The sequence below is a fragment of the Cololabis saira genome, chromosome 8 (assembly GCF_033807715.1).
Source record: "Cololabis saira isolate AMF1-May2022 chromosome 8, fColSai1.1, whole genome shotgun sequence".
Lineage (NCBI taxonomy): Eukaryota > Metazoa > Chordata > Actinopteri > Beloniformes > Belonidae > Cololabis > Cololabis saira.
Window position 1 is genome coordinate 18,869,680 of NC_084594.1, and position 23,682 is coordinate 18,893,361.

The 23,682-nt window shown below is 41.2% G+C and overlaps 1 protein-coding gene across 10 annotated transcripts in view; it reads left to right on the forward strand.

Annotated features, from left to right (window-relative positions):
* LOC133448459 (dedicator of cytokinesis protein 3-like) overlaps positions 1–23,682 on the forward strand; it is a 246,147-nt gene that overhangs the window by 163,973 nt on the left and 58,492 nt on the right. For 9 of the 10 annotated variants that reach the window (XM_061727004.1, XM_061727008.1, XM_061727005.1 and 6 more), the window contains exons 6-7: positions 20,117–20,265; positions 22,276–22,360. In XM_061727004.1, coding sequence (XP_061582988.1) covers positions 20,117–20,265; positions 22,276–22,360 — 234 coding nt within the window. Of the gene's footprint in view, positions 1–6,913; positions 7,033–20,116; positions 20,266–22,275; positions 22,361–23,682 lie in introns of those variants that run through there. The other variant, XM_061727012.1, reaches the window with a different exon arrangement.

A 23,682-nucleotide genomic window follows, 5' to 3' on the forward strand; every position in this document is an offset into this window, starting at 1 on the left:
TTTGTGACAGATATAAACATGTACTGTATGTCTGCGTCTGCTGACAATCTATACACTTTAATAAGTGCAGTGTCATGTGTTTAGAAATGGTGACTCACCCTCTGTTGCCATAGTGACGAAGCCATTGTTAGCATGCAGTATTTTATTTTAATATTTCTTTTATTCTATAAAATTTTTTCAAAGTTAAAAAGTCATACACCTAAGCATTTATTTAGTCTAATCATTTCTATTTTGGTATATTTGTAGATTGTTACAGGTTGCAGTGTTGGTGTTTGACATCTCATCGTCATGGGGTTATACGGGATCAGAACCACCTTTACATGTGGTTTTTGATCCTCTGCATGTAGGCAAATCAGCTAAACTTGACTTTTTATAATATGCCCAGCAGTTTTTTTTTCTGTTCAGTAGTTTCATCCTCTTGTTGTCATGACGTTAGTAAGATTGCATGAGTCTGTGTGGGCTTTATCTTTGTTTAAAAGTCCCCTCAAGTTCCTTTAGATTTATTTTTCTTTACTTCTTGCTTTGTTTTAATAAAGTTCAGGTCACATGCAGCTAAAAATGGTTTTAATCCAATTTTCAAACTTTTCACAACAATGGCTTTATTATTATCCTAAACTGATAAGGTCAAAGTGACATTTTACAAATCCGTCATAACTGTTTATTCTGTATTCTGTAAGAAAGACAGCACAGTTATGTCATTAGAGTACTCATGATTTGATAAGGACTGAAGACAGAGAAAAAGAAAGTTAACGCAGAATACAGCTGATATTAAATGCCGTAGTTAAAAAGAGATTCAGGTGATAAGCAAAAGACCACAGGGAAGTTCCTCACGTCACATCCTGCCAGTGTGTCGTGTCCTGGTGCCACTCTGGAGTATTTCCACTTGCGAGAAAGCGTCTCACAAAGAGTGTCTTGCATTGAGGTTCCTGTGTGGACCGCAGAGAAAAGCTGTACCACAGTCTCCAGACGCTCTTTGGTTTTCCGGACATGAACACCACGATAGATACGCCACAACCATTAACACTGTGTCGGCAGCTGGGAGTGGGACTTGAACAGCCTTGAATCTAAGTGATATCTTCTCAGTATTAGATTACATCACCGTCTCTTACAATTCAGAATTGAGGATAGTTTGATAAATATGTAAGTTGGTTAAAGTAAATAATATTTACGCAGAAGTAATGCTATATCGAATGAATTGGTATTCCTGTAAGCTTTACTGCCTTTTTTTAAAAGAAAAAGGGTGGAAATATACTCTATCTGTCTGTATCTACTGAAAACCGCCTGTGTTTAGTGTGCGTGCAGTAAAAATACTTTTTCTAAAAATAAATGTGAGAAAATTGACTGTTGCCTGTGGAAATTGTCACTCTTCTCCACTGGGGGCAAAGGAGGAAATAGTGTGTGAATTCTCCAGCCACGCTGTCCTCAGAGGGGGGATGCTTGTGTTGAACGGATCTGTGCATGTGAGACGTGTGAAATATCTTCTTTTTTTTTTCATATTTCTAAAGAGTCAAGTCTTGTGTGTTGTATGACTTTAGCATTTAGCACAGGGTTAGTATTTAAAGGCGGAGTAAAGGTTCACTTTAATGAAATAAACTGAAACCTCCGTCTTACTTAAATCAAACTTCAGACACATGATTGGTGGAAAGTAACAGAAAGTGACAAAGTGACAGAAAGTATAGTTATCTCAGTGTCCACTGCAAAATGTTGCAGTGTAAAAGGTAAAAAAATTACCATGACTACTTTTTCTTGCCCGAAAGACACAAGTTACATATGGATAATGTGGACATTCAACGTCTCATGTCATGATTTTCAGTGTTTTCCAAATTGTTGATTTAGGCCACACATATTTGTCTGCACACTTTCTACATTGGTGTCACTTTTCCACTAACGACATGTTTATTTAGCACCTTTTCTAATCCAAGGACCACCCGAGGCGCTTTTACAATGCAGACGGCTTTCTCTCACTGCTACACGCTCTCTAGTCTCACACTTTTAGATCAGTTTATTCAATAGACCAAATTATTCCTATAATTAGGGCCCGAGCACTTACAGTGCGAAAGCCCCATTAGGAATTTATTTTTCTTTTTTCTTTCTTTCTTTCTTTTTTCTTTTTAATTTTTCAGACGAAATGAGGGCCTTTTTGCCCCCCTAAACGTGCCCCAAAAGTCACCAAATTTTGCACACAAGCCAGGCCTGGCGAAAAATTTGATATTTAATGGTTTGCAATTTGCATTAATGGGCGTGGCAAAATGGCTCAACAGCGCCCCCTAGAAAACTTTGTGCCTCAAGTCCCACAATACGGTTTGACTTACATGCACGAAAATCGGTAGACACCTGTATCATGGCGCAACTTAAAGTAAAGTCTCTTGGCGCCATGGGCGAAACTGAACAGGAAGTTGGTCATTTTGAATTAATCGTGTAATTTTGGTGCAATTTATGCCATTCCTTCGGCAGTTAATATGGCCCGAACCGTAACGTGTACCCAGGGGTGTTATACATCAATGTGCGTCTCCATTCCGCGCATTACTTTTCTCAGTCAAAAGCGTTACCGTGGCGACGATGGATGCCAAAAAGCATGCCCCCCCTTCATCTGATTGGTTCTACTTTCTGCCATAACTTTTGAATGGTTTGACATAAAGAGTCGTGGGTGGTGTCATCGGACTTGGTATTGAGTCCTTGAACATAATTGCTGCAAATTATCCCCGCCCCTTCTTCTGATTGGTCAATATTTGATAGTCCCTATTCTCTGCCATAACTTTTGAATGGTTTGACATAGAGAGTCGTGGGTGGTGTCATCAGACTCGGTTTTGAGTACTTGACCTTCATTGGCATGAATTAGCCCCGCCCCTTTTTCTGATTGGTCGATATTTGATAGATCCGATTTTCTGCACTAACATTTGAATGGTTTGACATAAAGACTCGTGGGTAGTGTCATCAGACTCAGTTTTGAGTCCTTGAACATAATGGCTGCAAACTAGCCCCGCCCCTTCATCTGAATGGTCGATATCTGATAGTTCCTACTTTCTGCCATAACTTTTGAATGGTTTTATATAGAGAGTCGTTGGTGGTGTCATCCGCTAAATGTCCAGGCCTGAAGAATCTACATGCAAGTCATACAAGCTTCCACTGCAGCACGCCTGAACGTGCACAAGGGTGCGAGGGCCTGTTCATCGCTGCTTGCAGCTTTAATTACTCCTGTTATTCTTATAATCACCTCTATGAACCAAATGACAGTTTAGTTGATGTAAATGAAGCCTTGCTAGGATTTAATTTGACCTGTTCACATGTTCAACAATGTTGAATCAACATGTTTTTCTACGTTTAAAATAACACAGCTGATGTTGGAAATCAAAAATATTGTTGGGTCAAACTGTTACCACATAGATGGTTTGAGGTTGCACCACTGAACACGTTACCATGGACCGGACTGAGATACTATTACCATTTGGACTTATATATATGTCATATTTTCTGGTTAGAGACATTTTGATCATTTGCTTCATGAAGCCATGACCTCTTGGGAGGTGGTGATGTTTTTCAAGATTTCCAGTCTAACGCTGTCCGGAAAGTTTGTTTTTCCCATGTGTCTATGGAAGTTCTGCAGCTCTGCACTCAGAGGTCTTCCCTCCAAACAGTGTGAGATATATAACAATCTAAGATATCAGCGATACTCGGTAAGGAACCTCTACTGGAACCTACTGTAAACATAGAAAAAGCAAAAGAACACAAGCTTGGAAATTTTACATACATCTAATACGTTTACATATGTATGTATTTTTAAATTGTGCATCTTTTGTAGCTGAATTTCATCCAATTCAATGCAAATTTACAAGATGCAACATACCAAGTAGTTTAGCTGGTAAACGTGAACACCTAAAAGTTTGAACAAATAGATGAATCAGGGTCAAATGTATCATTTAACCACTAAACTAAAGCTACGGAAAATCATTCTCTTTTTAAAAGATTTTCATTTTTCTTGCCTCTTCGACTGTGTTTTTTTTTCAAGGTTTAGTAAATAGATATATATTTTTTAAAATCCCTGTTCTCAGACCATTTTTTGTCTGAGATTGTAAACATCTAAAAAGAGCAATAAAAAGAAAGAGACTGCACACAGTAACCAAGTAACCTTGATCCAGCCCATTTTGGTCTTTATACACAAATAATGTACCTTTTTAAAAGTATTTCTAAAAGACACAGAAGGATCTTTGCTAAAACATGTGTGAATCTTATTCATTTTTAATGTCCTATGTTTTCTGGCTCCAGCAGACCAGTAAAGTCCTCACAAGATCTGCTTTTATGAAGATGACTTTTCCATCAGACATATTTGCTGTGCAGCATCTTACTTGTTGCTGGTACTTGGTGATATAACTGCTTGCAACAGCCAGATATGAAAGTGCCCTTGGTAGGTCCACCTCATGATGTGCACGCAGCGTGCAGCGAGGCCGGCTGGCATCCCTGCCATCGCATCCTGCTTCTGGCATCAGCGCGTGCGCTGGCATGTGTGAATCTGTGCATGTCACCAGACGGGGTTCAAGCAAAGTCATGCAAGGATTAAGGAATAACAAACCCAGGACACGTTACTCATATGCAGACACAGTAGCGTGCACACAAACATCCACGCCACGTATTGCATGCTGCACGGTGCTGGAGTCACGCTAGAAGTGGCTGCCACCACCAAGCTCTTTGGCAGGTGGGGTTAGCTGGTGACTAAGCTCTGTGGATTCATACTTCAGTCGAGGACGTTTGCTTTGATTTTGCCACTGTTGCTTCACAGAAGTCCTCAAATGACCAGGTTCTGATAGCGTCAGGTAGTTAATGTTTATGTTCTGACAAAACAATATCTGAAACCTTAGAGTGATCATATGACATCAGAAAATAGGGAACAGCAGTCCTTACAGTAGTAGGTGCATAGCTGAAGGTTTACATATATTAAATATTATTTTGTGATGAAACTGTTGAGGTGCAATCTTATTCAAATTTTATTGCACAATCAACCAATCCACAACATAGAAGACCGTGAAAGTTGTTGTATCAGGTGTATCTTCACCGCAACACTCAGAAGTTAACACCAGGTACTGTATTAACAAGTGTTTTTCTTACAGAACAGTGCAGATCTAAGTAAGGTTTGGCACAATCCTCTTGGATCGGCCGAAGAGTTGATTCATGATATTAAATTTAAAAGGATGAGGTGTTATTTTAACATTGCTTTGAAGGGCACTTCAGTGATGGAACATATGAGAAGAAAACCTTTTTGTTGTTAGATGTTTTTCTTAAGAACTGTCCACGCATGAACTCTGCATGACCTTTTTAACAAATCAATTCCTTTCCCAAACTTTAATATAAAAAGTATAAATAACCAAACAAAAACAAGCATTAAGAGTTATTGCCGGTGAAGTGGGTTATTTGTTCTCACTATTCGGCCGGTGGTTTGTCCTGAGGTGTGTGTGTGTCAGTACAGTTGAACACGACAGAGCAAAGCAACGCCATAAAACATTCTTCTTGTACTTCTCTTTCACATCACATAAGTGCAACAGTCTAGTGAAGCATTTGTCAAAATCCTAATTAAAAATTGGAAAGCAGATTTGACTCTTTAGTGGTGTCCTTTAGCTCAGTGAATGTCATTTGGTATTTTTCAAAAGCCTGACTTACCTTATGAGAGATGCCCTGCTTGTTGCCCACAACAGCTGACCGGAACACAAACTCTGGGTCTATTTCATAGAGAAATCTGATCATCAATGATCAATTAAGATGCATGTGAATATGTGTTTTAAGACCAGGATTACTAGGGAAACTTGGTCCCATCCAAAAAAAAATATATATATAGTTATATATTTTTTTTTGTCTCCACGTGCTTACGTGGGTTTCCTCCGGGTACTCCAGCTTCCTCCCACAGTCTAGAAACATGCATAGTAGGTTAATTGATGATTCTGAATTGCCCGTGAGTGTGAGTGTGTCTGGTTGTGTGTATATATGTGGCCCCGCGATGGACTGGTGACCTGTCCAGGGTGAACCCCTGCCTCTCTCCTAAATTAGCTGGGATAGGCTCCAGCAGACCCCCGTGACCCTGCAAAGGATAAAGCAGGTATAGACAATGGATGGATGGATGGATGGATGGATGGATGGATGGATGGATGGATGGATGGATGGAGATATATATATATATATATATATATATATATATATATATACAGTATATATATATATATATATATATATATATATATATATATATATATATATATATATATATATATATATATATATATATATATATATGTCCCATATCTTATCATATTTCATGCCACCATATGTTACACTTGAGATGATTTTATGAGGTTTTAATGAAATGTCTGTGACATGATTACTTCCAAATAACAGCGTTACATTACAGAAGCACTCTATTCAAACATGCCTTTTACATCTCTGGTAATAGCAGCCTTCTTTAGGCAGGAGATAAAGATGGGGAAGCTGGGTTATTCTCTGATCTGGGTCTGTTGGAATTTCTGCAGATCTGATTACTGAATGATACATTTTCTGGCCCAAAAAGAGCTCGGAGCGTGTTCTTACATGAGTTTGGAAACACTTAAAATTTATGCTCTCAAGCATTTTAGTTTTTCACATCTTCCCTTTTAATACCCTCCATATATTCTGCTCACTTCTTGTCTTCGAATCCTGAAGTTCAAGGTTCCGTCCAGTCACTCTTTTTTTTTCTTCCTTTACAGGTGTATAATTAATGCTTGGGGATATATTTAACACCAAACTCCTCTCTTGCTCTGATCTGTGCTAAGACAGCAGGGGCAGCATGTTGGAACAAAAACTGAGCAGAGGAGAAGAGAAAGAAAGTCAGGGGCTCTTTGTTCAGAGTCCCTTGTGATTTGTCTCAGCGCTTTTGTTTTCTGTAACGCAGCAACTACATCGACAACCGCGACGATGACGCAGGACATTTGCCAATGGATCAAAGGTGTTGAGAGTCCCCCCTCTGATTTGAGAGGCGCCGACAACGCTAACGTCTTATTAGGAGGCTTCGAACTGGTAACTTCCCAAAGTAATCGCAAACAAGTCAGATTAAATTTGCACTTCAGCTTGTCAGAGGGAGTTGGCATGCTATATTTAACGAGGCAGCAAGTGGAGGACTGCGCTACAGCGGTGATGATGAATTAACATGCACTTTGTCAACTAGGGAGCTAGTTAAAGAAAGCAAGCATCCATCCCTGCAAATTATCTGAGATGTATCTGCAATCATAACTTATTTATCTATCAGTGTCATCACTCTTGTTTGGTTCATCACTACTGCTTCCTCCGTGCTTCTAGCACTTGGAGCTCAGATTATGTTCCACAAGCTTCCAACAGTAATGGAGCACTTTTATTTATTCATCTCTTTTAATTATTTGGATTTGTACAGTAGGATGTACGAGAGAAAAAAAGAAGATTTTCAATATTTAACAACTACAGTTTCAGTGCCATTTAAATTCCAATGGATTTTATCAATCAGTAATATGAAAGTTGTTACTTATGGTAACAAAAACACCTTCTTACAGAAATCCAGTATGTCCAAAGAGCACAACGTTACACAACGTTACACAACGTTACACAACGTTACACAACGTTACACAACATTACACAACATTACACAACGTTGTAAAGCGCAGAAAGGGACCAGCCTCCGCCGGACCGACTTCGTCTACAGGAACTGAGCATCCATACTGACTAAATGCACTAATTGTCTTCTTGGCTTTGTTGCCATGGTGCCACATGTCCCCAGCATGTGTGTGCCCTGTGATAGATATGTGAAATGAAAACTTTTTTCCAATGAAGCCGCTCTTGTTTTAGTTTTATTTGACAATGGTGAGAGCTGTTCAACAGCTTTTTTGTTGTTTCCACGCTGACAAAGGAAGTGATCCGGTTCCACCACCAGGCACTTCCCGATGAAACCTTCATAGCATGTCTTTTCCTTTCCTCAATTAGCAGATGTGAAAACAGAGCAGAATTGAAGTGTTGCAAATGTGCCGTCAGATATCAAAGCCGCCAAAATGAATCAATCCTTTTATATATTGATAAAATATGTGGCTGTAGCAGTCTCCTGCATCCTGGGGACCCAGCCGTCTTTTTTTTAAAAAGCAAACAGCTAATAGTTTATATTAAAGGAGGAGCTGTTTGATGTTAAGGAGGAATGGTTTTTCTATGTTGTTATTCTTTAACAACCAAAAGGCGAATTAAGTATTAAACAGAAAGTACGCCTTGTCTTTTGTTTACAGCTGTAATCGCTGCAGCCCTCCCAGAAACCGTCTGAAGCTTAGAAATTCATAGTTTTCCTTTTTCTCTCTCTCTCCCTCTCTCTCTCTCTCTCTCTCTCTCTCTCTCTCTCTCTCTCTCTCTCTCTCTCTCTCCCTCTCTCTCTCTCTCTCTCTCAGTCCAGGATCCGAACTCCAGTCTTTTGTAAACCCAAAAAATGTGCTGAACATTTTGAATGTTTATGTTTGTGCATCAGTTCCTACTGTACGTGATGTAAGGTGTGATTACTCACTCCAACTGGGGGGAGGAGGCAGGAGAGGCAGCTTTGGAAGGGGGAAAGTGGTGGGAGGGAGGTTGTGTCCGTTGTCCCGCCACAGATGTCTCACCTGCAACTGAAACATTTTTCTCAGCTTTATTTTCTTCCCTTTCATGTCAAAACAGCATGCATCTCAATTTGTGCAGCCAGTGGGTGTTTTTTTCAGTGCCGGTTGAAGGTGGGAAAGACATTCGGGACACTCAGAGGACTCCCCCCCCCCCTCCCCATCCCTCCACCGCTCCACGTGCCAGCTGGTGCAACTACACCGAGTCTACTTGATCAACTCATGAGAGGGCACGAAGATCGAGCACATGTACCCACTGACTGAGATGGCCAGATGTCCCAAATAAATCTAGACTCTCGGTTTGAGGGACTTTTAGTGCAGCGCAAGCTGTTAGATTCAAGGAAGTGCAGATGGCTCGTCGCGGCGATGCCTCAAAAGCAGCCCTCGTGGTTTTAGGTTATTCATGTCAACCTTAAATTTCACTCCATGTTTCGCTTTTAATTTTGTGAAGCTCACAAATGTTTGGCTTGCATGAGTATGATGGTTATTTGATACTTATCATGCAGTAGGTTTACATGCAGCAAAGAAATCGGATTTCTGATTGTATCAGATAAAGACATCCAGAAGACCCAATCACTTGTCTGAGTATACATGCTGTTCAGAAAATCGGATAAACGGACAGAGCATGGCTGACTCTGCGCTATGTGGCGCTGTAACCATGGTAACCATTTCAACAAAGAGCAACCTCCGGTTGACCTCCACTTAACAACAACAAAGAAAGATGTCGTACGAGGACCTGGACGAGGCTACAGCAACATACATTTCGTGCATTATGTACCTCTTAGTTATGTTTATGAAAAGATCGGATCTTTTGGCTGCAGTGATGATAGAAGAACGACGCCGGTGGTGAATAATACATCAAGGGGCCATAGAGAGTGCAGATTTGTTGACGAACGCTGGAGCCTCTCTGCTAGAAAAGGAGGTCTCAGCGTTCATGCTGGATGCGGGTCAGGAGCAAAGATTGGTGGGAGCGAGTGGTGTCAAAGGAATTTAGCGACGAGGAGTGGAAAGAGAACTTCCGAATGACCCGCAGGACCTTCGACAAGTGATGTGGCTTGATGTCACGAGTTATGAAACCTGAGGACGTGACCGTTCGGGCACCGGTACCGCTTCAGATGGGGGTTGCGATTGTTCTTTACAAGCTGGCCAGTTGTTCTGAGTACAGGGTTGTGGCAAACCAGTTCGGCGTGCACAAGTCGACAGTGAAAAAGTTTGTGTGCATTTTTTGCAAAGGGATGGTGTCATCGGTCATCCAAAACATCATCATGGTTCCCACTGCAGAGGAAGCCATCGCCATAGCACACCGGTTCAAGCTAAAGTTCAACATCCCCCAGATAATCGGTTGCATCGACGGCACCCACATTCCTGTTTTACCACCAGATGAAGGCTACAAGGACTTCATCAATCGCAAAGGATGGCCTTCCTATGTCCTCCAAGCTGTGGTGGACGACACGTATCGGTGAGTTGTGGGCAAACACATTTCCTCTTAACCCTTAAATACTGTGCAGGATCTAATTTAGACAAACACATTTCCTCTTAACCCTTAAATACTGTGCAGGATCTAATTTCAACCATTTTTTACAGTCAAGAGAAGAAAACACAACTCAAAAGAGAAATGTAAAAGATTTGTCTTCATGTGACCAAGAATATACACAAATGGAAATATTTCAACTTTTGTGCAACTGATACACATTTTGTTGCTTGTCTGAATCATACTTATTCCAAAATTCATTTTTGACTATTAATGGTGGTGAGGGGATACTGTGAAATGCCAAAATATGCACAGTTTTTGAGGGTTAAAGAACGTTTTGCCACCCACCCGCTGTGCAGTCTGAGCATCATGAATTTAATGCTGCTATTATGTCTTATAGGTTTTGGAACATAAACTGCAAACTGCCTGGAAGTGCTCACGACGCAAACGTTCTTAGGCAGTCGGCTTGTTCAGCCATGCACATAAGCTACCTAAAGTAAGTCGTCCTATACACTACAGGTATCTTACTGGACATGCTAAGTTAGTATTCAGTATCACCTACGCATATAATGTTTTCTGAGACCTTAATGTGCAAATCACTGAGTAGACTACCATCAGATGCAACACACTCTGAAATTTGTTGTTCATTGTTATCTTGTCTTTTTCACTAAGGGCCTAAGGGAAATCAACGGTGTTGCTATCAACCATTTTCTTCTGGGAGATCCAACTTATCCTCTCATGGAGTGGCTGATCAAAGGGTACACCTATTCCCTGCGCATCACCCCTGAGCAGGAGTCATTTAATGTACACTTAAAGGAGCTGTATGTAAGAGCAATAATAAAACGAATCATAAAATGACCCCGATATGTCAACAGACATTTAAAAATCATGTTCATTTCAAATACTTATGTCACTGACAACAGCACTCAAGCCAGGATATTCCAGTTTAAAAAGAGGAGTTGCAGCCCTCAACTGATGTTTATGTTGTAATTTTTTGTTTTGGCCTGAAGCTCCACCCTCCACCTATCTCCCAATCACCAAGTCAGTATTGTTTCTGAAGCTCCACCCTCCACCTATCTCCCAATCACCAAGTCAGTATTGTTTCTGAAGCTCCACCCTCCACCTATCTCCCAATCACCAAGTCAGTATTGTTTCGGCATCCGGGTTGCCAGCTCGGCTCTAATTATCGCAGCCATGGCAGCCTACGTTCCTGCTGCATTCTGCAGCCTACCTGGCAACCTCTGGTCGGGGGGAGGAGGGGGAGGGTACACGCCGCTCAACAATATTTTGAAAGTGACTGCAGTACCAGTTTTGGACATTTCTTACAGACGGTTCCTTTAAAGCAGCAAAATGTAACTTTCAGCTTTTGTTGAGTGTGGCGGCTCCTTTGGACAAAAGCGGTAGTGCTTTGCCAGTAGTGTGGAAGTGTTCCTACCATCCACCTCAAAGTTACATAGTGCCAGTGAAGGCAATACAGACCCCTCAGACCATGACAGAGGTGTCATTAAACCTGTTGTAAGTTGATGTACCATCACAATGGCTCTGGAAATATTATATTAAGGTGGAAAAGTTACATTGTGCTGCTTTAAGCTCTGCAAGGAACACTGTCGAGATCGCCTTTGGGAGACTGAAGTCACGCTGGCGAGTGTTGCTCAAGCAAAGTGATTTTCATTTTACATTCACCCCTCATGTGATAGCTACATGTTGTGCTTTGCATAACTTATGTGAAGATGAGAAGGACAGTGTAAATCCCACCTGGACAGATGAGGCTGCTGTATTAGAATCCGACCTACCACAACCTGGTGCCCGTGCCCACAACGCCTCTGACAATGCAGGTGGTCAGAAGATCAGAGAGCTGCTTATAGACTATCTGAGTGCAAACTTCCCTCTGCGCAGATCCTTGTTTTAGCATTTTGTTTGCAGTTGTAAGAGCTTCCTTCATCTTTTTTGCTGTACAGCACACACTTGTATCTTTCATGCCACGAATAAAGTCATTTCATTTGTAGTTATGTGTGTTCAATTTTTTACAAACAAAAAGCTAGATATTAGTGTTTGAGTGTACATTTCTTATGAACAGATACAAAATGGTATACAAATTTTAAACAAAATATCTTATCATGTACAAATCTTAAAAAGGTTTACAAATTTTAACCAATATTTGTATGTGCAAATTGTAGAAGTACCAAAAAAGCTGAACTAAAACAAAATATCTTAACATTTACCAATTTGAAAGGTTTACAAATTTTAAACAGGTATCAAAAGTCATGTCTAGATGTTCAGAGGTTGCGGTAGACAGGGCTTGATGGTCCTGGGAGGGCATGATGGTACCCCAGGTCCACTTCCGGTTGTGGGTTGGAGGTCATTGTCCGTGAGGGGCTGGGTGGCGTTTGTGTTAAACACATGGGGTTTGATGGTCCTGGGAAGGCATGATGATACCCTGGGTGGGCATCTGGTTATGGGGTGGAGTTCGTGGGATGGGGGTGCCGGAGGCCTCAGGCTCCTGATTGACCCTAGAAGTGCGGTGTTTGCGGTGTTTGTGCCCTCCTTAAAATGTGGTCAGCAACCGCTCCTGTCGCTCATCAATCTCACGAAGCTGCTCTCTCCAAAAATCCTTCATCTCACCCATCTGCTCGCATATCAGAGCGACATCGCCTCTATGCCCCTGTCGCCTCTGACGAGGTCTCTGGGCACTTGTCTCTGAAGACAGAATTGGTGTAAAACGTATTACATGTCCTAACGTGGGTATATGTTTAAAACATAAAGAATTGGTTGTTGCAGCCAGCATATTGCAGAACTTACCTGGTAACTCAGAGTTCCTCTGCAGCGGGGAACTGCTCCTTGAGGTCTCAGCAGATCTTATACTTTCAACCGGACAAGAATCATCGAAGTCATGCTGTGTTGTGCTGCCTGTTGAATCATGGCCGCCCATCTCTGTTGTGTCTACCATCGCTGCTGTAGACTCTCCCCCCATCTCTGTTGCTGCTTCTGCAGAGGGTTACAAAATTGAAAAATGATTTATATCTTATTCATTTTATGTCAGACATATGGATTTCTGTTGTGTAGTTGTCAGAATAATCACATTATTGGTTCCATATTATGTTCTTTGCAAATATAATCATGACTACTTTCATTAAACTGTGTTTTAGGTACTTTGTTTTATAAACAGTCACACCGGGTTCATTTTGACCCAGGAAAACAGCTGTGATTGGTTTTAAATCAGTATTCAGATTAAACCTGATCAGTGTGTTATAATATAAACGCATTTTCATTAAAGTCAGACAATAATGCCCCAAAAAAGTACTGTAAATCGTTATTCATATTCGTTCAGAGCATGCAAGCCCATATGGTGTGTGCACTAACCACTCGCCTATCGGGGGTAAGCAAAACATTCTTTGAACAAAGGCAACAAGTTTAAGCAACTAAGTTAGCAACTCACCTTCTGTCACCTGCTGTCTCGAAACCGATATCCACCCCATCCAGCTCGGGACAAAGGTCCCTAGCAGGTCATCCAAAATGTCGAAGTATGGACAACTGACCTGATCATGTCCACTTCTGGAGTTGTTTTGTTTTGCACCAATGTACGCATTCCGTATATTTTTCCACTTTATTTTGATCTGCTCCGGTGTCCTGATGATGTCTGCCATCTCTTTCGCGATCTTTTTAAAAAGGTCCGCGTTTCTAGTTTTGCGCCCATCCCTACATTTTAAAATGTATTTATACGATCAGAAATCCGATTGAACTGCTGCATGTAAACGTACTCGTGGTTTTGATCTAAAAAAGGGGATTATATGTTCACATTGAACACTGAAGCATGGCTTTAAGTATCTCTGGTTTCGGAGCATGTTTGAGCAGGTTCCTGTTATGGACATCAAAGCCAGTCTGGCTGGGAAAGTCAGCAGTTCTCCTGGTGGGCTGATTGACTGTTGGGTCACTTTGATGATCATTATTCCTCTTAATCTGGTTAACGTGTAGACATCCTTATTCTTACTCGTGACTCTGTGTAGCGGGTCAGATGGCGATGCCACCACTAGTCAGCTTGTTTCAGGTGCAGTGAAACAGAGTGACTGAACACTGAACGTTCTCTATCAGCATCCTGCCGTAAAGAAGAGCTGTGTGCTTTCTTTCTGTTCCCTTCATTGGGCTCAGTTGACTGGCTGGATTCTGCTCGCTGAAGTACCCAGGGTTTTATTACTCACTTCTGTCCTGCTGCTTTGACTTAAATGCCCCTTTGGGAGAAGAGTGTAGACATTTATGCTATAAATGGCTACGTATGAGCTTTTATGCATAAGAGCAGTGGGTGAATCTTTGGTTTGAGGCTCATATTGTTGCATCTAACAAAAGCTGAACAACTGGTCTCAGGTGGTCACAGATTTTGTAACATAATCATCTTTTAGGGATAACATGGACATTTTCTCCTGATAAAGCTGTTGAGTGATTGGCTTATATTTTGACCTAAATGTCTGTGTCTGCCTTTTGTCCTTTCTGTGTAATGTTTTATAACCTCCAAACTGCACTCTAAAGTCCAACTTTGAATCTCACATGTAATCTCCCAAAGAGTTCCTCCTCTATATCCAGCGAGCACCTTAAAAACAAATACCTCCTGTTGCTAAGCAACCGCTGAAAGTCCTGCTGAAATGTGGCACTCTTTGGCTGAAAGCCTGAAAGTTGCTGTATTTTTTATTTTTCATCTTGAGCAATCCCCGTACTGAGTGCTAACATTATGCTAATCAGTCAGGTCTGTTGGGACGATACAACAGGGGTCCCAAACTTTCCAGTAATGCCAGCTCTGTGACGAGGGCTTCCCACGGGACAAATTAGCTATGTTCCATTTCCGCCGCTGCGTCCTTCAGAGGATTCAGTTGTTCCTGTGGATAATGTATCCTCCCTCTACCAGTCTCATGAACCCTGTAGTCTGCTGTTTGAATCAGAAATACATGCTTTTTTTCACACAACAGACTTCGAAACAACCTATCCATCCATCCGTCCATTATCGATACCTGCTTATTACTGTTTGGGGGATCTGCTGAGGTCCATCCCAGCTAACACCGTGTCCACACTGCATGCGACGCGAGCGAGCGTCAGCGTCAAAAACAGTTCCATTGCTTTATCTTTTATTTGCACTGTCTACACTGGTTGCGAGCGACGCAGCGCGATGCGGCGCGACGCAGCGCGACGCGGCGCGACGCGGCGCGACGCGGCGCGCCGTTTTGAGCTGGACTTTTGTCGCACGCCCTGCTTCTATTTTCTTCCCGTCGGTCGCGTTGAAAGCCGGTTGAAAGTTGAAAAAAAAGTTGAAAGCGCTGTAGGAAACAGTCATTTCAATACAAGAACCTCAATAAAGTGGCAGCTGGCTGGAGGGAGATCGCCAAGGAGCTGGAAGGTTCTGATAAAATAATAAGATATAATAAGAATCTTATCTTAATCTTATTAGGGCTTAATTTGTGCCGGATCCAACAAGATCTGGTACCTATTTGATCATTTCTCATGTTTTCTGCTTTTTCCCCACATCCCAGTAATGATCTGACATGCTGACATGTTTGCTGCATTAACACCACGAACAGGCCGCTCAGATGTCCATGGTTACAGTGTAGCGCTTCTGACATAGTAACCGACTTGCTGTTGGATACATTGTATGTAATTTCCGGTAAAGAAACATAATTATACTAAATAAGAAAATAAGAATAAGATAATAGGATAAGATAATATTTATTTCTGCCTCTTTATTGAGGTTTTTGTAGTGAAATGAGGAGATATCATAAAGATAACTTCTCATTTCGGGTTTCAGCCGTTCCTCGTTTACTACAGCGCTTTCAATGCGAGCGGCAGGAAGAAAATAGAATAGATGGAAATATCACAATATCAAGCTTATTTTCTGTTTTAGAAAATAAATAAAAAGTACTCACCCATCTTTTACTTGTCTAGGAGTTCTTTCAGGAGTTTCTTTCAGGAGCGCACGGGCGGTTGGTGGGGCGAATAAAAGGCGAGTCTCGGGCGGGTGAATAAAGGCTGATTTATGGTTCCACGTACGGCGTAGGGTACGCGGCGACGCGCACCTTTCGGTGAGTGCGCCGCGTACCCTACGCCGTAAGGTCTGCGTTGGTGTAACGCGGAACCATAAATCAGCCTTTTGAAAGGCGAGTCTCAGCTGTCAATCAAAAGAACGTGGTAGAACGTGGGGCCGATAACGCGTTCAGTGTGGACAGAGCGCGTCCGATGCCACGCAGTGCGGCGCGACAGTCGGACGCTCGCATGCAGTGTGGACAAGCTTTAAGGGTGGAAATCGAGAGCCGGTTCGTTTCCAGTACTTCCACCTGCCTAACGATTCAGTTTATATGGTTTGCTAACGTCTGACGCATTTGTGTGGTGACGTCATGTACACACTTTGTATTTTGGGTCACAATGTTTCCAACATGGCGTTGACGCATAATTGCTCCAAAGATTGCTTATATTTCACAAAAAAGGACAATACTCGGGCCGATGCAACCGTAGACTGTCTATAACAATGGACGAAGTATTCGGTCACGTGACCCATCCTGTTTACCCGATGCTGGGTTCGTACATATGGATAGTTGCTTCACGAAGGGCAGTAGCTTGGCGATTACAGATAAGGAAGTGATAACGGCCCAAGATTGGCTGAGCCGACTGCCAAACAATCATATTACAAATAAATGCTTTGAAAGGGGGATTACCTCCAACACGCTGAAAGATTCTCTGCATGAAAACTGTTAATGTGCAAAAGTTGATCATTGCGATCGTATTTTATGTCACACTGTTCATTTGAAAAAGTTCCTCAAAGTTTTTCAGGTTAAGCCAGCTTTGATTTAGTTGAGGTACAGTGCAAAACATTGGTGCATACTTGAAATTAACCACCAAAGTCATTTGTACTATATTTGTACTGTAGGCTCTATAACTGTATGAGAATCAATAAGGAACTGAATCGATAAGCGATGTCGATAATGGAACCAGAATTGCTAAATTCTTAACAATTCTCCATCCTTAATCCCAGTTGTCTTCGGGTGAAAAGCAGGGGTACGCCTGGCGCGGCTCGCCAGTCCTTCACAGGACCACATACGGACAAACAACCACACACACATTTGGGTTCTGGACTGTGGGAGGAAGCCGAAGTATCTGGAGAAAACCCACACAAGTACAGGGAGAACATACACGGGCTCCACACGGACCCCTGCTAGGATTCCAACGGATCCCTCCTGCTATTTAACCTGATTTCTTTCCCTACCTCGTTAATGAAATCATTTTCAGCGTAAACTTTTGGATTTTAATCTCGCTTGGTCTTTTAATATTTCAATTTCAAATTGATGGAGCTAAAGTCAGATATTTGCATGTACTGTAAAAGCATAAACCACAACAGAGAAACAATTTTGCAGAGTTTATTTCTCATAGCTGTTGTCATATTTGTCACGCAGTCAAACTTGGGAAATGCTGAGGCACAAAGGATCCACTTGATGCACGATTCTCAGCTTGAGAGAAGGCGAACACATTTGTAGACTCCATGTGGATGAGAAGAGGAGAGCGTTCCTGAAGCGTTTGACCTTCGTTAAGTGCAGCATTGGAAGGACATCTTTCATGAAGTAGGACACAGCTTTCGCCTTATTTTTAGGCTGTTGTTGCTGTGATAGTTTACAAAAACCCATAGAAACAAGAAATGAATCTATAAAAATAAAAAAATGTTGAAGTACCTTCGTTTTTTCATCCAAAAACGAAAACTTTTTTTTTTTAAGAAACTTTTTTGCAGAGTATCACATTGTTTGAGTGTAAGTGGTTATAAAATTGAAATCTTTTTTTTTTTTTACTTCCTTTATTTTAGATCTCAGCATGATGGGATATTGCTTTTTTCTGTTTTTCTAGTTAGTTTCTCAGAACAAATTAAGGTGGAAACAACTCACAGTGCTCATGACCTTCATGTGAGAATCTTCTTCCTGTGACCATCTTCAGCCACAATTTCCAGATGTTATGGCTCAACCTCATATATTGTTGTGCGACACGTTTACTTGGTCGAAAGGTGGATGCTCCTTTCTCCATTTCAAAGGCTAAACTCTTTGTAAATCCTCAGTCTGTCTCTGTTTTCATTTGAAATGTTTTCGTTGGTTTTAATTCCAGCCCTTGATTAGTTTCCCACCAATCTCTTCATCTCATGTAAATAATACTTTAACCACTTCACCAATAACCACGTACAACTGAACTAAACAGGATGGAGATGTTTGGACAGTAGTGAAGCAGTTAAAGGGAAATATCGTCAAAGCAGAGCAACTTTCCTCGTCGACAGACTCAAACCTGTTAGATCCAGGCTGCTGTACGGTGTTTCTTTGCTCTACCATCATCTGCAGCTTTGCTAATATCTTGACAGATTAAGATGACGTAACTGCTTCGGTCTCTCCATCTCTTGAGCTTTCATCTGCACCAGGCTGCGCGGGCACGGCCGCGCAGAAACCTCCCAGACGAGTGCACCGGTTGATGGCAGAGCTGCTGCAGCTGTGTCCACCCAACTCTGATGTTTCCACGCTTTCAAGCTTAACGTTACCGAAAAAACTCCGCCTCCGCTACAAACACGGTTACATAACGGCTCCAGTGAGCAGGGCTCGTCTGTATTTTGATGATACCCAACACAGCGAGAGAGCGAATAAGAAAGATGGGGAGATGATGAGTCACTGCTCTTTTCTCGTCCCTCGCTGGGTTTACATCCTGACATCTACGTCTACACATCTCTACATCCTGATCTTTACGTCTCACAAATTGGGCATGTAGAGCCGCAGTTCTATAGAGACACTAAACCTCATATGATCAGTATAGCTGCTTGATTACAACCAGGTATAAGTAAATCTGACAAATTAGCATTTTCAGAGACAAGTGTACATGTACGTGTACAGTAAGGGTGTGTGTGTGTGTGTGTGTGTGTGTGTGTCTGGCTGTCCCACCAAGAACTTAAAGGGCTTTTAATCTCATCGTTCTGCTGACAGCAAGAAAGTAATTTAGACATCTAATAATAAAACCGGCTGTAGGGGGAAATATGTTCCACGTTGTGTGCTGCGACGTCTGTGAACATGCAGAGCGCACGAGCTCGCACTGTTTATACCACTGTCCGCCAGTCTTTTTATTTTCAATAAACTATTCGGTATCAGACAAAGAGCTAGTATCAAGTCGGTATCAGAACTGTACAATATTGCTTCTCAGGTTTATACAACAGCATTTTTATGTCACCACAGAAAAACCCGTAGCTGGAACTAATGAACCCCTTCAACATTTGTGTAGATAATAAACTCTTAGATTAAAGCTTACAGTGCTAGCATTGAATTTCAAGATTCTATGTTTGATAAAAAACCAGTAGGCTATGAGTTGATTTCATCATTGAACTGGATGAAAAGCCGTCCTCGTGACTCGTGCATCCATGCATTCATATCTGCTGCGTATTTGGGACCGATTCAAGAGGACAGCTGCCTGAGCAGTGATCCCAGAATTCCCTCTGTCCAGCCATGTCCTCCAGCCCTTGTGGGGGGGGGGGGGGGGACTCCTGGCCAAGGTCCCCCCCAGATGCCTTCAGCTGGCTCTTTTTGATGTAGAGGGGCAGTGACTCTACTTTGAGCCGCTCGCCGATGATTGAATTCCTCACCTCATCCCAAAGGCTGAGCAAAGCCTCCTCTTCAAAGGAATTGCATTTTGGCTGCTTGTATCTGCAATCTCATTCTTTCTCATCTCTTTCCATGCCTCGCGTTGGTCGCCCTAAACTGTAAAATAAGCTGTGATCTCAACAAACTGATTTTCAAGTGTGCTCTAGCACTCGCGGTGAGGGTAATTGTGAATCAAAAAGCCGGTAACTCAACAAACCGATTCACCTTAACTGCATTCCAGCATGAGTTGTTTCAGCGCCTTTGAAAAGAGCCACACTAACAGCCTTCTGGTTTCCTCTTCGCTGCCAAAAGAGGATAATTTACTTTAGTTATTCACCAATGGAACAATGGGAATCTTAATTTCTGGCTGGCGGGTTAATGTGGAATGTGTCCTCCTCTCTCTCCATCAGAAACACAAGGTGGATCTGTTCTACAAGGTTCGCCACGTGATGATGGAGCTGATCGACCTGAGGAGGCAGCTGCTGTCCGGCCACCTGACACAAGACCAGAGCAGAGACGTCAAGCGACACATCACCGTCAGACTCGACTGGGGCAACGAGTGAGAACTTCATATCAAAACACGTCTTTATGTGCACTGGCGTTCATGAACTGGGTTCAGCCACATCAAAGAACTGGTTGAACTTTCACAGGAGTGTGGAGCTAAGATTTCCAACTTTTCTGAGCGCTACTTTAGAGTTATAAAGCCATCAGCTCCTCTGACACCTACATCCGGCAAATAGATGTATGATTCAGGGCAGCTGGATGATGCTGTATAGTGGCTGAAAGGACTCGTGGAAGCTCTCTGAGAGGCTGTTGGATCAGATAAAATAGATAAAAGCTGCCCTTTGCCTCAAGATTGAGTGCTCCATGGTAAAGAAATAAGAGGTGGGCGACCACAGGCTCTTTCATACGTTATCAGGAACTATGCATCTCTAAAAGGAAAAGAGGCAGATATCAAGGTGATGTTTATTTTAAACTCACGCTCAGAGCTATGGAGGACCAAAACTGATATTATTAAAAATAAAAGCTGAAATGTATATTTTGTTTTTTCTTTTCGTCATACATGCATCCCTTGTTTTTACATTCCCTCCTCTCCTCTTTTTACTTTACCTGATGCATTTTTGTGTCATTATGCAAATGAGGAGGGCAGCCCTTCTTGGTGCAGCTCCTCTACTATTGGTCAATAAATGGGAAAGATCGTGCATCTTCCTGTTTATTGACAGTCTGTCAGTCAGCACACCTCTGCTGTTTATACTTGTGTATTATCATATTCATTCATGTGGGACTTTCAGCCCTCTAGGACTTTAACCAGATTGAATTTAAGATTCATGAAGGTCCACAAATATTTACTGGTTTTTCCACGATGTTATGCATATAAGCTGTTATGCTATAAGGTTTCCCCTAATACACATTCAGTGTTATCTAAAACGATGACTTTTCACCTATCAGAAGCTTCTCCTGCCATGATTATCTTCATGCAGACTATCTAAGGTCACAGTCATCTTAAAAACTTTTTAACTTTAAAAAGTGTTTAAGAAAAAGATCCCTAAAATTGATCCCTCTCATTACTCTAATATTTGATCAATAAAAGCACAGTTATACCACAATTATAGCACAGATGCACAATATACAATTGTATGTTTACTGATCTTTCTATAAACAGAGTATATTGTCTTACTATTACTGAAACTCATCAGATTATCTTTTTGTTGTTGTGGTTTCTTTTGGTTTGACCAAGTAATAATAAATTCAAATAGTAATGTTACTTATTTAAGAGATAATTAGACACCAAATGCATACTAGATTAGAACTTGTGTTAGCGCAAGTATATAAAAACCACTTAGGGAAGTGAGGAGTCAACAGCAGTGAGAGAAGTTACATGCCAGAAACAAAACAGCAGAAGGCCAGACACGTGCTGAAAATCACAGCTTGAAAGTTAATTTAGCTGAAAGTTTGCATAGCAGGATGAAAAGCTCCGATGAACCTCTCCAAAACTCTTGTGAAGTTGGGAGCAGGATCAGGCTCCGATGGAACATGGATAATATTTGGAGAGATTTGAATAAAAAATGTTCACAGTGGTTTTATTAGTCAGTTAAAATTCAATAGTAATTCAGTAGTTCAATAGTAATCAATGTCATCATTAATTCAATGAACATAAATCAAATATGGAGATAAGAAACAGCTTTCAAAACAATGCTGAACATTTACTGCATGAGTGCACCTTAATCTATATGTCAGATGAATGTTTGACAGATCCTGCTGTTTGTGCTGATTTTGTTTCAAACAAGCGATCTCTATTTATCTTTACGTGAATCCTGACTTTTTATTCTTTCACAGATGAAGAAACTATTGCAGCTATTTCCAAATAGATGTTTCCATTGTGATGAAACAGAGAGTAAATCCGAGAAATTAAAAGCTGTAAAAATCTGTTTACTGGGTTCAAATGTGTCCCTGTTTGTGCGGTTTAGGGAAGGTTTGTCATGTCTGATCCATAAGTGCAATGTTTTCTTTATAAATCTATGACAGATCTCTTCCTCTCCGTCTTTTCTTCTTCCTGTCGCCCTCTCAGACACCTGGGTCTGGATTTGGTGCCAAGGAAGGAGTTTGATACGGTTGATGAGGACCATATAAGCGTGTCAGATCTTTATAAGATGGTAAGACGTCTAATTAGTGATCTAAGTCTCTGATGTTTCACTGGTTTGGCAACAACACAAGCATGTGGAGTAATCTCAGCAAAGATGAGGCTATCTGGTGTGAGGCGCTCAATTATTCATAGTTGCTTTCTCATGATGAGAATAGTTTCACAACACATTTGGTAACCAGGTCACAAGTGCGTGCATGATCTTTTTGAGGAAACACAAAATGAAAAGTAAAGAGGAGTCTCAAGGGAATGATATGTTCATCATACATTGTATAATTCACAGTGAAATGCTTAATGCGCCTGCTCCAAAAAAAAAACAACATGCAACACAGTGCAACCAGAGAAAAGTAAGAACAGGACCAAAGGTGCAAATAAGTAAATATGTAGTGTGAAAATTTGCATTGTCCATGTAAGTTTGTGTGGGAGTCGGTGTCTGCTGAGGATGGGGCCGGCATGAGGAAGGAAGCTCCTCCTCATCCTCTCTGTGGGAGCCTTCAGGCAGCAGTAATACCCATAGACATATATACATAGACGCCGCATCCACTGTGGCTGGACGTGCCTATAGGTCCGCCATCTTGGTACAGACCACTCGCCACGGCAATGCATTACATCTATGGAGGAGCAGCGTTTCTACACACACAAAAGTGATCATAAATGATGTTGTGAAGCTAATTTCACGTGATTTGTTTGTCAAACGTCACACATTACAGACACACATAGATAAAACAAAAAGAAAAGAAAGAAAAGAAAAGAACCCAGAAAACGTTCAATGTTCAGGTCTTTATTTACTATACAAGTATTTACTATATAATTGTTTCTATTGCCATTACTATTATTATTAATATTATATTATATTAACATATATTATATATACATATATATTATATATTATACACACAGTTTGGCATTGACAACCACCATTCCAACCTACTGAAAGTGGTGGTGTCTGTGTTTCACCACATTGCAAAAGTCACCTCACTCAAATACCAGAGTGGTAACACAAGAAAGAAACTGTGCAAAACCGTTCTCTTTTAGGGGTTTTAGCTAGAATCTGTGAAAAGCTTGTATTATACTATAGATAGAGATATATAGATAGATAGAGAGATATATAGATATATCGAGATATAGAGATAGATAGATAGATAGATAGATAGATAGATAGATAGATAGATAGATAGATAGATAGATAGATAGATAGATAGATAGATAGATAGATAGATAGATAGATAGATAGATAGATAGATAGATAGATAGATAGATAGATAGATAGATAGATAGATAGATAGAGATGTATAGATATATATAGACATATGTATATATATATGATAGTATACA